General features: G+C 35.8%; 1 protein-coding gene and 2 pseudogenes across 1 annotated transcript; 1 reads left to right on the top strand and 2 right to left on the bottom strand.

The window, feature by feature from the left end:
- The first annotated feature begins 1,156 nt into the window (after positions 1-1,156).
- Positions 1,157-9,633, top strand: Rad21-ps1 (RAD21 cohesin complex component, pseudogene 1; annotated as a pseudogene).
- A 502-nt stretch (positions 9,634-10,135) lies between these two features.
- Or5w16 (olfactory receptor family 5 subfamily W member 16) lies at positions 10,136-11,071 on the bottom strand. Its single transcript, NM_001000660.1, has one exon. It carries the CDS (start codon positions 11,069-11,071, stop codon positions 10,136-10,138), a length of 936 nt encoding a protein of 311 aa, NP_001000660.1.
- On the bottom strand, positions 12,078-12,266 carry Olr585-ps (olfactory receptor pseudogene 585; annotated as a pseudogene).

Here is a 14,807-nt window from a genome sequence, read left to right as displayed (position 1 = left end):
GGCTGCAGTGAGTCTTACTAAGGGCGGACTGGCAATTTATTTGATGATTAGTTCCTTGTACCTATTTTTGCCCTCAACTTCCTGATATGATTTAGTAAAAGTTGCTGGTGAGTAGTTATGCATTCTGACAATTTAAATTATAAATGATAAAGTAAAATATAAACATTTTATATAAGTTTATATTTGTGATCCTTTAATATTTTTATGAGATTACTTTTTAAGATAATGAAGTAATTGATTCTATCTTTGCAACCACAAATTGCTATCTGCCAGGAAGAAAAACTGGCTGAGAAAATTATCTTGTTTGCTCAAACTTTGTTAATCTATATCAGGTTGCTTAGTTATGTATGTATATGAATTCTTGGGAATAATTTGTTCATTTTAAATACCTGTACTACATAGTGTGTGTTCATGTAAAGGTATTGGGGAAACATACTGTTTTTTTTATAGTCAATCACTAAAAAAATGGAATTTAGTCACATTGTAATTTCTATACTGCATGAATGATTTTGCTGGGATGTGTAAGTTGTGTGGGAATAAAATTTGCTTGTTGGAGCTTAAAGAAGTTTGATTCATCCACTATGTCCATGTGTGAGTGCATGTGTGTGTGTGTGTGTGTGTGTGTGTGTGTGTGTGTGTGTGTGTGTGTGATTCTTTCCCCCTTTCTCCTTTTTGCAATTGCCTTTTGTGGCCCCAAAGGAGATTTTTCAAAATAATTCTTTGTTGTTTTCGTAGGGAACATTCTCACAGGCCCCAGTCAATAATCTCCAATTCTGTATTCCATGTCGGTTTTTCCTGGAGGTCAAAGCTGAACTTAACAGATTCTCATCCAAGAAACTTTTTATTATGGACAATGAGTATAAAGGAGGGGGGAAGGGATAGGGGGAATGTAGTTGGGAAACCAGGAGAGGGGATATTTGAAATGTAAATAAATAAATAAAATATTCAATTAAAAAAAGACTTTGCTCATGTTCTTGTTTGAGTGAATCAGAAAGGAGGCTGCAACCATGGTGGTGGTGGTGGTGGTGGTGGTGGTGGTGGTGGTATTCCCTCTCCCTGCCTTCTTTCCTAACCCTTTCCCCTCCCCAGGCCACTCACCTATCCCAGCTCTCTGCAGAGATACAGGTTTCTTCTTATTTCATGGTAAATAAGAAAAATGTTCTACACATATTTTGTCCTCAGTAAACGACGGCCTCTGCACAATATAGGTGATGGCCCATTGGGACAAGAAGCTAACCAAAGCCCATGTGTTTGAGTGTAACTTAGAGAGCAGTGTGGATAGCATCATCTCACCAAAGGTGAAGATGGCTCTGCAGATGTCAGGAAACTTCCTGCTGGGTGTAGTCTTCATCTATCACAGGAAGGCCAAATACTTCCTCGAAAGCTGTAATGAAGCATTTATTAAAATAAAAATGGCTTTTTGGCCAGGTGTTACCGACCTACCTGAGGAAAATCAGGAAGTGGCTTATAATGTCATTACTTTATTTGAGAAAATTCACTATTTTGACCAGCCACTGCCAGATTTGGATGGCATTCACATCACCCAGCAATTCCCCATGAACAGAGCATAGTAGAAGAGATAGCCATCAGAAAAATAGATGGATATATGACTATCATACAGGAAAATGATGTTGGGGATTTCTGAATGGACCACTGTAAAATAGTGTGAGAAGGCAATGCTTTTGAGGATGATGACATGTTAGTGAGCACCAGAGCTTCCAACCTCCTCCTGGAGCCTGAGCAGAGGTGCCAGCAACCTGAATGAAAAAAAATCAATCATTTAGAGTACAAAGACTAGTACAATGATGAAAATTCTAGAGAAGGAAATGGGTGGTATATTCGATGTCAAACGTTAATAATGATGGTGGTATCTTTGACAATCCCTCTGCCTTATCTCAGTTCATGTTACCAGAGCAGCCTACACATGATGAAGAGGACAGTGGCTCATAGGGTGGGCCTGATAGTCCTGACTTTGTAGATCCTTTTGAACCGATGCCAACTATGTCTGATCAAACTACACTTGTCCCAAATGAGGAGGAAGCTTTTGCCTTGGAGTCCATTGATATAACTCTTGAAGAAGCAAAAGGCAAGAGGAAGAGGAAGCTGATTGTTGACAGTGTCTAAGAATTGGAGAGTAAGACAATTAGAGCCAAACTTAGTGATTATTCTGATATTGTTACAACTCTGAACCTGGCCCCGCCTACCAAGAAACTAGTGATGTGGAGACCGATAGGAGGGGTAAAGAAGCTTTTCTCCTCACTAGTGCAGTCATTTTGGAATAACCAACTTCTGAAGCTCTTTACATGCTGCTGAACTCCACTTGTACCAGAAGACCTTAGGAAAAGAAGGAAAGGGAACATAGCAGCAGTGTGGTGTCATTGATGAGCTCATAATAGAAGAGCAAAACCACCTTTAGGACTCAGTGATGGAGCCCATCAGAGCAAAGAGAGATGAGTCAGCCATGTCCCCACAACCCTGTCAAAGAGTTAAAAGTCCGACAAATAGACCCAGAGCCTGTAGAACCTCCTCAGCAGGTAGAGCTAATGGGAAGACCACCAGTAGAACTTCCCCCAGAAGAGCCTCCAAATATCTGTCAGCTGATACTGGAATTAGAGCTTCAACCAGAAAAGGAGGAGAAGAAAGAGAAGGTCACAGAAGAGGAAGAGGTTGACAGTCCATCAGGGGGTGATCAGGATCATGAAGAAATGAGATGAAACAAAAGGACTCAGCATATGCTTCATGGTCTTCAGTGAGCTCTTGCTAAAACTAGAGCAGAGACTGTCAGTTTATTTAAGGTATGTTGAAACACAAACCAAAAGCAGGCAGCAGCAAATTTCTACAGCTCTTTGGTTCTTAAAAAGCAGTAAGACATCAAGCTACTATAGGAAGAGCCATACAGTGACATTGCAATACCTGGACCAAGGTTCCATATTATCTGAGGAGCTAGATGCATTATAGCTACTGTTAACTCACTAGTACATAAAAATTGTCCCAATGTGTAGGGCACCAAAACTCTTTAAGGAAGTTTTTAGATTTTTGTTTGTACAAAATCTTTGTCATTTCTTTCCTCATCCCCTCACCCACCACAGTGTTTCTAATTTTGTCAACCATATTTTAAGGAAAATTGTTTACTTGGCTTGGGTTTGTATTCCTGGAGAAGACAGTACCCCAAAAACCCAGAAAACTTTTAATAGATCAGAGCAGATATGTGCAATATTGGTACAGGTAAGAATATGGAGTAACAATCAAAAGTCCTCATTTTTATGTTAGTTTTCCATTGCTATGTATAAAAAGAAAACCTGCCTAGGGAAATGCCTGCCACTTTAAGAACTATGGTTTGAGTCTCTTGACAGGAAGAGAAAAATGTATTCCCATCAGTGAAACCAACAGTCTGGTTAACCACTGTACCTAGAGATAGTGTGAGAACTAGCACCATGCTTGTCATCTTGATCATGTTTTAAAGTAAGTCCATAATGAGCAAGAATTTGTGAGTTTCTGCTGATTGATCCTCTTTGACTATTGTGTTCTGAAATCATTTCGTTCAGGAACTCTGACTCTAGTGCAGCTCAGAATGATCAGACTTCTACAGTGCTGTGACTCCTCAGGGGCTGCAGATCACTTTCTCAAAGATGTTCAGATGTTTGTTTGAGTAATGAGATCATGAAAATAGAAATTCTCTTGCCTGCCAAATGGCAAACCAATGAGTAACTACACCAGATTGACTTACTTTAGGCAAAGAATGCTGTTAAAAACTAAAGGTATCTCTGATATTTATTATACATGTTAATACTTATCTTTTTCCAAAGCTACACATTTCTATATTGAAAACTAATTTTAATAACTTTAAAACTGCAATCGTGTATCATATTCCTATATCTTAAATGGAAAAAAATCATTCTAATAAAGGCTTCATTATTAACAAACCAGATAGGACCAGAATTATGTTACTTTATGAATATCAAAACATGTGTGGATTTTGTTGGAAAAAATATGTTGAAAGTTCTAGGTTAAGTGTTGGTACATCTATGGGGTAGGGGGAGAATGAGTTTTAAAACTTAGACTTCCATGTATACTCAGTAATTTAAAATTATGTCAAATATTTTAAACGTGTCAACTCATAATGACTATTTTAATGATTAACTTTCTTGAGAATGATATTGTAGAAAATTGCTTTTCAGTTTTCTTTTCAATACAACATACCTATAAACCATGGATATCCCTTTTGTAAAAAGATACTATAAATAATTGAATATTTGATTATAACATGGTCATTAGTTTCTTGTTACACATTTTGTTGGTCCAGATTCTGTCACTTTTTGGGTTTAATTTTGTTCTTGAAAATACAATGGAATAGAATTGAAGATCCAGAAATGAACCTACACATCTATGGTCACTTGATCTTTGACAAAGGAGATAAAACCATCCAGTGGAAAAAAGATAGCAATTTCAACAAATGGTGCTAGCTCAACTGGCGGGAGGTGTGTAGGAGAATATTAATTGATCCATTATTATCACCCTGTACAAAGCTCTTGTCCAAGTAGATCAACGATCACCACATAAAACCAGATACACTCAAACTAATAGAAGAAAAAGTGGGGAAGAGTCTCAAACACATAGGCACTGGGGAAAATTTCAAGAATAAAACACCAGTGGCTTATGCTCTGAAATCAAGTATTGACAAATGGGACTTCAATAAATTGCAAAGCTTCTCTCGGGCAAAGGACACTGTCATTAAGACAAAATGGCAACCAAAAGATCGGGGAAAGAGCTTTACCATGCCTACATCCAATAGAGTACTAATATTAGACTCCAGATAATCTAATAACTCTATTGAAAAATGGGGTACAAAACTAAACAACACAATTCTCAACCACACAATATCAATCTGCTGAGAAACACAACATCCTTAGTCATTAGGGAAATGCAAATCAAAATAACCCTGAGATTCCACCTCACACCATTCAGTATTGTTAAAATCAAAACTCAGATGCCAACAGATGCTAACAAGGATGTGGAGAAAGAGGAATGTTTCTTCATTGTTGATGAGATTACAAGCCAGTATAACCACTCTGGAAATCAGTCTGGAGGTTCCACAGAAAATTGGACATAGTACTACCTGAGGACTCAGCTATACCACTCCTAGGCATGTACCCAAAAGGTGATCCAACATAAAACAAGGACACATGTTCCACTATGTTCATAGCAGCCTTGTTTATAATAGCCAGAAGCTGGGAAAAACCCAGATGTCCTTCAACAGAGGACTGGATATAGAAATCAAGTACTACTCAGCTATTAAAAACAACTACTTCATGAAATTCATAGGCAAATTGAACTATAAAATATCATCCTGAGTGGGGTAACCTAATCACAAATGGACACCTATGGTATGCACTCACTGAAAAGTAGACCTTAGCCCAAAAGCTTGGATTATACATTGGTACAATCCACAGACCTCATGAAGCTCAAGGAGAAGGACTAACAAAGTGCAGATGTTTCAGTTCTTCTTAGAAGAGGTTACAAAAACATTAATAGGAGAAAATATGGAGACAAAGTTTGGAGCAGAGACTAAAGGAAAGGCCATCCAGAAACTGCCCCACCTGGGGATCCAGCCCAGATACACTGAGCCCCCAAACCTAGACAATATTGCTGATGCTAAGAAATGTATGCTGACAGGAGCCTGATATAGCTGTCTCTTGAGAGGCTGTGCCAAAGCATGACCAATACAGAGGCAAGGCTCACAGCTTATCATTGAACTAAGGATGGTGTCCCCATTGGAGGAGTTAGAGAAAGGATTGAAGGAGCTGAAATAGTTTGTAACACCATAATACTAACCACCCAGAATTCCCAGGGACTAAACCATCATCCAAAGAGTACACATGAACAGATCTATGGGTCCAGCTGAATATGTAGTAGAGGATGGCCTTGTTGGTCATGAATGGGAGGAGAAGCCCTTGTTCCTGCCAAGGTTGGACCCCCAGTGTAGGGAATGTCAGGGTGGATATGTGGCAAGGGGTGAATGGATGGGTGGGGGAATACCCTTATAGAAGAAGGTGGATGGGGGGATGGAATGGTTTCTACATTATGGACTGGAAACCGCTAAAGGGAATAATATTTGAAATATAAATTTAAAAAATGCAATAGAATAAAAGGAAAAAAGTCATAGTTAATGTAAAAATCACAAGACATAAAAACACTTTATGTTAATTAAACATACTTTGGGTATCTAAGTGATATATCTTAAAATTCCTTTATTAGGTTATATTGCTATGGATTTCTTCTTCAAAGATATTTTTGACCCAATTGGTAAGATATAATTGCCCACCTAAACATACAAAGCCCCGTATCATCCATCCCTTAAGAACATTAATAACAACCTGTAAATACAGAGTGGAATCTTAACGTCACCTGCCATGGCTTCTCGCCCTCTCCCTCCAGTCTCCTCCTCTTCCTTCCAAGTATTCTTCCATCCATCCTTCCTTCTCATACATTGACAAGTCTCCTTCTATCTTGTACCTGCCTCACCTGTGACATCATCCCACATAGCATCCTTTTTGTCTAACCAAAAAAAAAAAAAAAAACCTTTTCTCTCAAATATAAGCTGAGAACAAAACTATTATTTTTGTAATTAAAAGCATAAAATATATATACCCAGTCCAATACTTTATCAATTAAACAGAACATTTAGTTATCCATTCCAGCTTAAGAAAGGCTTAATATCTATGTTATAGCTTGGCTAGCTTGTATACTATCTTATCCAATAGAGTTAAACAGCCTGATAGGCTATGAGACTATAATCAATCTTCAACCCTGTCAGAAATCTGAGAATGACCAAATATCTATACACATAGGAAGCCTAACACGACTTCCAGAACTGAGAGGCTATAGAAACAAATCTCCACTAGCACAGTCCCCTGTTAGCAACATGTGAGTGTAAGTCTTCAGCCTTCTGGCCCAAAATCAGCTGACACACTGTTGAAATGCAGATTTTGAAGGGCTGATCACCCTGTGTTAGCAGTCGACTATTCTGCACAATTTGTAATTTTCTGGATAGTATTACTCTGCAGATGAAACAGGCAGTTGTGCCCAGTGGCTGCCTAGCCACAAAGTATTGCTTCACCTGGAGACAGAGATATTCATTCTTCATTAAATCCAACAATGGGGAACTGTTAGGAGCAGATACGTCTCAACAAAAGATAACTATAAATTTCAAATTTTGTGGATTTCTGACGGTTTTGAAAACCATCTATCTATACAAGACAATCTGGACTGTTGTCTTTATATGCTAATATTATCTTGAAAGTGCTCTCACGAAGTCACAGCCATGAATTTGCTATTTGGTCCTTAACTCACATGTATAATCAACTCAGGAGTTTGTAATGACATCAACAAAAGGACTGGCTCTAAACCTTGTACTTTTAAACTTTTTTTACAAATAAATTTTATACCAAAGCAAAGATACGATTTTAGCTTAGTTACCAAATGAGATTATGACTGTACAACTCAATCTAGCTAATTCCTCCTTATTAAATTACAACAAATTTTAAATTTCTCATAAAAACAACTTTAGAGTAACTGCTTTCAGCCCCCCAAAAGTCCAGGCAGGGAATTGGGGCAACAATTCCATCATAACTTCTTCAAGCTCTACGTGGGTGTTGATATATCTTCAAGGGTAGGGGGTAGGAAGAATGAATCAAATGCTATAGTGGGACGTGTCCTGGCTGGACCCAGCTGAAAGTCCTTGAGACCAGGAATCCAAGTAGGCACATTCTGTAAAATAAAACTCTCAAGACAAAAGTTTAGAATTGAGATATCTTTTTGTTTGATTCTCCTGAATCAATTTTTTTCTGGCTGTCTATTTCTATTAAATCTGATCAGTATGACTCTGTGAGGTTTCCAGAGCCTAATCAAACTTTTTAGAATCAAAAAGACAAAATCTTTCTCCCAAAATATTGTGTTCCTTAGTCTGTAACCAGAAAAACTTGTATCTTGCACTCTCTCCCAGAGTAACAATATAACCATAAAATTCAAAGTCATACCCATTATGAAGATTAAACAATTTTTAAAAAGGAAGTAAGCTGAACAATGAACCTGATAGGCTTTTGTACTCTATGATATCAGGAAATTAACCCAAAATTCCCGTGGAGCCCACATTAAGAGAATCCGAGCTTCCTGTTGTGGTAAATACCAAAAGTAACCACAAACCCTCGCTAGCCAGTATCAATGAGCCATATGGCCTTTAGTGGAGTAATTCATAAAACAAACTAAACACCTTCTATCAATTCTAATACTAATAAGCAATGTATCAAACCAGGACTTTAACCCAAAGTATATCAACCTGTCAAGCTCGCAACCCAGAGCCATGGATTTTTCTTTAACATTAATAACTTGTAAATACCTTCTATCAATCCCAATATCAATAAACAACTTAAAATCAGGACTTTCGCCCAAAATATATCCGTTAAGCTCTCTACCTGGAGACACAGATTTTTATTTAACCTTAATAACTTCTATAATATATGTCTGCATTCACTCTGCCTGGTGCTACAGACACTTACCACAACTCTGTACTTGGAGTTAGTGAGTAAGGTTTACCTATCAAAGTTCCGAACCATGGATGAAAATCCCCACATGATTCGGGTAATCTCTGTACTCTCCTTGAAACAAATCTAAACACCTTCTATCAATTCTAAAACCAATAACCAACTGAAAACTCAGGACTTTAGCCCAAAATATATCCATCTGATAAGTTCTCTACCCAGAGCCACAGATTTTTATTTAACCTTAATAACTTCTATATTATGTCTGCATTCACTCTGCCTGGTGTTACATTTATCACAACTCTCTATTTGGAGTCAGTGACCAATTTTTCCCTATCTAAGTTCCGAACCATGGATGAAAATCCCCACGTGATTCAGGTAATCTCTTTACTCTCTTCTTTCTAAAAACAAACTTAATCACATTTTAATGCCTGTCATTAAGAAGTAGCTTGTCTAACAAGGATTTCATCCCACATTTTCTGTGGAGCCCACGTTAGAAGGAATATGAGTATCCTGAAAGACTTTCTAAACAACTTTCTTTAAAAAGCAGCTTTTAATCTCTAACTCTCTGATCTGCCATTACTTATCACACAGCAGGGGACCTACGGCCTGCCAGCCCAGGCTGCTTCCATGTTTCTTTGAATTCCCACCCTTGAGATATCACATGACTTAACATGGCCCTGGTCTCCTCTTAGAAAATAAAACTTTCTCTCAATTCTTAGGATTACTAGTGGTTTCTAGCCCACAGGTTGGTTCACCATCTGTTGTTGTAAAAATATAAAAAAAAAAAAGTAGGGTTGTCTTTTATCCCCACTCAGGTCTGGCACCTCAGTGCCCCAAGATATCTGCTGGATATCTTGCCAGAAGCACACATCCCAGACCAGCCGCCCCACACTCCATTACACTTAAATCTACATATGAAAGACCACACAACACAATAACCTTTGACCCAATTGGTAAGATATAATTGCCCACCTAAACATACAAAGTCCAGTACCATCCATCCCTTAAGAACACTAATAACAACCTGTAAATACACAGAGCAGAATCTTAATGTCACCTGCCGTGGTTTCTCGCCCTCCCAAAAATATTTTTAATTAAAGTTTTTAATAGGCTGTTTTAAAAGAAGAAAATTCCATGCTCTGTTATGTATAACTTTTCTAATAAAAGTTGTGTTTCAAGCTAAAAAACTGATTTAACTCTAGATTACTCTCCAAATACATTTTGCTGCTGAAAAAAGTATAATTTTATTTTTCCTAAAATTAGTAATGTTTACAATATGTAGTTAATATCTATGTCTTTCACCTTAATAAAGATTTATTTTTCATAATCTAGAGATTCCTCAGCGATTCAATAAAAAGAAATATATAAAAAGTACATAATAAAATTAAAATTGAATAAAAACTATTTTTGTAACTGAAATAGTAAATAAACATGATTGATCAGTATATCGATAACATTACCTTATCTCTAAAATTGAGGAGAAATATATTTTTTAAGCAGTTAAATTAGGTGACACAGATTCCGTATGATTCATGCAGTATAATTTTGCAACAATCGCCTCTACTATATCTTGCACATATACAAATATAATGTAATTATTTAAACAACCTTTTATTTCTCACTTTGTACAGGGCTTCTTTCACATCCTTGTTTCTCAGGCTGTAAATAATAGGATTGAGCATGGGAATCACCAGGGTATAAAACAATGAGGCTATTTTGTCTTGATCTAAGGAATATGAAGAACTTGGCCGGAAATACATAAAGAACAGAGTTCCCTGAAAAATTGCAACTGCAGTCAGATGGGAGGCACAAGTGGAGAATGCTTTGAATCTGCCTTCGTCAGAGCTGATCTTCAAGACTGATGTGATAATGTAACAGTAAGAGACAAGAAGTCCTGAAATAGTACATAACTCAACAAACCCAGAAAACACAAACATTGCTAATTCATTGACATATATATCTGAGCAAGATAATAATAAGATAGGTGGAAGATCACAGAAGAAATGATTAATCTTATTTGACCTACAGAAACATAACTCAAAGGTCATTATAGTATGCATCAGAGTATCTATCATTGCTAATATATAAACTCCAGCCAGAAGTTGGTAACAAAATCTACTGGACATGTCTACAGCATATATCAGGGGATTGCTGATGGCCTTGTACCGATCAAAAGCCATCACTGCCAGCAGCACACACTCAGCATCTATAAAGATACAGGTGAAAAAAAATTGCAAAGCACAACCCCCAAAAGATATAGATTTGCATTTGGTCAGTAGGTCTACTAGCATCTTTGGCCCAACAGCAGTGGAATAACAGATGTCTGAGAAAGACAGGTGGCAGAGGAAGAAGTACATCGGTGTGCGAAGCTGGGAATCCAGTTTAATCAAAACGATCATTCCAATATTTGCCACAAGAATAATGAGATAGATGAGAAGAAAAGCAACGAATAGAACCACTTTCATGCTGGGGTCATTGGTGATTCCCACTAGAATAAATTCAGTGATTGAGGAGCAGTTTCTGACATCCATTCTTCTTTGTTGTTTGCCTGAATAGATGCAGAAAGTATTAAAGGAATAGACTGGGTTTTACTTTATCTAGGCAAGAAGATTGTAGTCAATATTCAGGCTCTAATATTATTCTATAGAAGGTTTTCTGTGTATTCATAAAACAGTCTAGAAGCAAATCACTCTTAAAGTGTCACACTCTCTGAAAATTCCCTTGAATATTTAAAGTAGCAGTTGATAATTATGTAATATAAATACTAATTCCTGACATGTGATTTTTACATTCATCCTGAGGCTGTGGGATTGAGAAGCCTAAAAGTTGTTATCAGAGCACAATTCATATGAGGGAAATAACAAAATATGAATTGGGAACCCCAAAGATATGAAAACCTAAACATTTCATGAAATTAAACCAAAGGATCTCATTCTTCATATTTAGAAAGAATAATAGTTTAACCTCTCATCATATCAAATATAAAGACATTTATGGAAATAGCTATGTTATAGTTTTGCTATATTTTCTTAATGATACCTATTTCATTAAAGCATCTGTCTCTTAACATCATTCATTGATTTAAACATACCAGACTCAAAGCACAATTAAAAAAAGTGATCAATCTAGTGTTACAAAATGCTTCTGGGTTTGTAAATACCCGGAAAGTGCCTGAAAACATTAGAAGCTTCTGATGTGCATATTTTCAGTCTCTTGTATTTGTCTTTTTTAAAAAATAGGTGTATGTCAGAGAATGCTTGTTCATGGTCATCGATAAATGATTCTACTTTTCTATACTGAATCCTATTAGCATATAGTTTATATGTAGTTTGATTAACATGAATGTTTATAATGTTTTGATTTCACTGATATTTGAGAAAACATGGAAAAATTAAATTACATATGCTTATAATGTCACTTACACAGTCATTCTAAAAATAAATTTGTCCTATTAGTTAAATGTCTGAAACTTTTACAAAATTGCAGAATTGAAAATTGAAGGCAGTTAAGTCACACAATTATAGCAAAAAAACATCATTAACAGCTTGATTTTAGAGTGTGAAGTTGATCATCAATTCTAATTAGTGTGATCACTCCTAGATTTCCCAGCAAAATGGTGATATAAACATCCAGAAGCACCTTGAATGAAAACACTTTAATGTCATGGCTATTAGTAATTGCTCAAAGAAAAAAATTGAAATTGAAAAACCGTTCTCTTTCTTTGTTCTTTTGTTCTTGGTCTATACAATCATAAAAATTATCAGTGCTGTGATAGCATAGCACTTTTTGTCTGAATATGTGGAATTATTGTAGATCAAAACACAATTCCAGTGTTATTTAGTTTATTAAGGATATAAGTTTAACTGCAGAAGTAGCTCAGGTCAAAGGAATTTGGTAGACTTTACAAAAGCTTCTACTGTATTTACTTTTGTACCACATATTGAGTTACAAATGTAGATATAACTCATTATTTGTCTTACTTGTTTAACTATCCTCTACATATTATCAGTAAATGTGTTTAAATGAAATAGAAGTTCATCAAAATACAATATAATAGATAGAAAGTATCTAATAACAGACAAGCAATATAGAGCTACTTTTTCACTTATACGATAAGACAGGAGTTCTACTTTTCAATACAATAACTGCATTTGCTGTATTATTTGCTATATTATTAAAGTAATTATGAAGCATAGCCAAATTCTCACATAATAGATCAATTTTTCTCTGGAAATGTTAGTAGTTTTATAGCATTTACAGAAAATTAAAACAATTTATTTAAAAGTTTGGCCACTCCTCTTATATTGTGCACAATTTTTTAACTGCTGTGTTTATTTTTTTTAACCTGGGTCCAACTCTTCAGAAGAGTAAAGAAGCAAGAAAAATAATTATGAACTGATTATTCTGGCGGACAAAGTGACTACACATTTCTTGGAAAATGTGGAAAGAAAAAAGAAGCTGTCCAAATTCCTGTTTCCTGTCTTAACATATAAATTTATGTGTTTACATCTTAAGATGTCTTTTGAGTTTCTTTGCTGTTGCATGAGAAAGCTAATGTGGAATGTATTGTCTAATCCCAACATTATGAAAGTAACGTTACATAAACTTGAGTTGTTATGTATTGCTATTCATAGCATTGATCATCTATTATTATCTGCATGAAATTAGAAGAAATTAATGTTTTCCATACCACATCACAGATTCACAGCTTTGAAAAGGAAACAGCATACTAATATTTGTCATAATAAATACTAAAATATTATATATATTTACCAACCTTTTACAAGCAAGTGAAGGCCCTCAGATTCATCTAAAAATGTATGTCTCTGTTCTTTCGCTGGCATGATTCATGCAACTGCATAGCAGATGAGCCAGAGCCATGTACTCACTCATTTGTCAACTGTGTAGTTCATGTTTCAAATGAGTTACTGTGTTTTCTTCTAGCCTTGCAAGTATGTATTCCCAAACCAACCTGATTCCAGTGAGTCTTTCCATCTTTACCTGCAATTACAGAAAAAACTGGTTGATCACTTTTAATTTCAACTTGTACTGATGGGACATAATTTCCCTAAGGCCAAGACTTTCTATTTTGCTATATCCCAATTAGCTTCTGGGCTCAATATTTTCTAGGGAATATCCAACAACTACGTTCCTGGCTATCATCTTTATACTTTACACATGATACTATTGTTGATAAGGGATAGACACTTATTGAGAATTGCAATGACACTCAATGAAATAGACATTTCCCTATCCATAATTATATCCCTACTCTGCAGGCTTTACTTTACTTCTCCCATCTCTTAAATAATCTCCAACATTTCCAAGTTGGAGAAATAATAATCCTATACACTTTTTCATAATTGTCTGAATGTACTTTCAATTCCATCCTGAACATACCTATTTTAATTATTTTATGACTGATCAGACTCTTAAGCACCTGATAGATTCTTTTTAGTTTTTCATATCTCATTGCCCAAATCATCCTCTCATTACTATCATGGGTTTCCGCATAAGCAAGGGGTCATTTAAAAGTGTTTTGTTACATAATATCTGGCATTAACTTTGTGATTGCATGGAGATTATCTTTTTTTTTTCAAAATATACATTAAGAAAATGTTTTTGTTTGTTTTTGTTGTTGCTGTCGTTTTAAAGGAGAATTTCTATATCCTAAAATGTTATCATTCCTAGCATCTTTTTTGAACTGGAAAATGAAATATTACAGGCAATCAAAAATCACCAAAATTTTCTATAAGGAATATTCACCTCTCAATATTGGTGGAATGCTTTGACTTCCATCTATTGCATTACGATAAAGAGCTAGCCTTGAAATCACTTCCTCAAGAAATTGCTCAACACTTTCATTTCTACAAATGATTTAAAAGAATCTCTTCATTCAGCAGTGGACTTTTTTGAACAAAATCTTTGATCTTTGTTGTAAATAACTATGGATATGCTATTAAAAATGATCAGTTTGTTTATTTTCAAACAAGTATAGTCACATTAACTGATCTCCATGTATACCGGATATCCAGACATTACCTTGTATTTCCATATTTAACAACTTCATTATATGGAAAGAAAAATTTATGTGAAAAAACAATGCTTCTTTTTTTTTATTATTATTAACTTGAGTATTTCTTATATACATTTCGAGTGTTATTCCCTTTCCCGGTTTCGGGGCAAACATCCCCCTCCCCCCTCCCCTTCCTTATGGGTGTTCCTCTCCCAACCCTTCCCCCATTGACGCCCTCCCCCCATAGACTA

This window comes from Rattus norvegicus, chromosome 3 (assembly GCF_036323735.1).
Source record: "Rattus norvegicus strain BN/NHsdMcwi chromosome 3, GRCr8, whole genome shotgun sequence".
NCBI classification, from domain to species: domain Eukaryota; kingdom Metazoa; phylum Chordata; class Mammalia; order Rodentia; family Muridae; genus Rattus; species Rattus norvegicus.
This window is presented reverse-complemented; position numbering and strand designations above follow the sequence as displayed.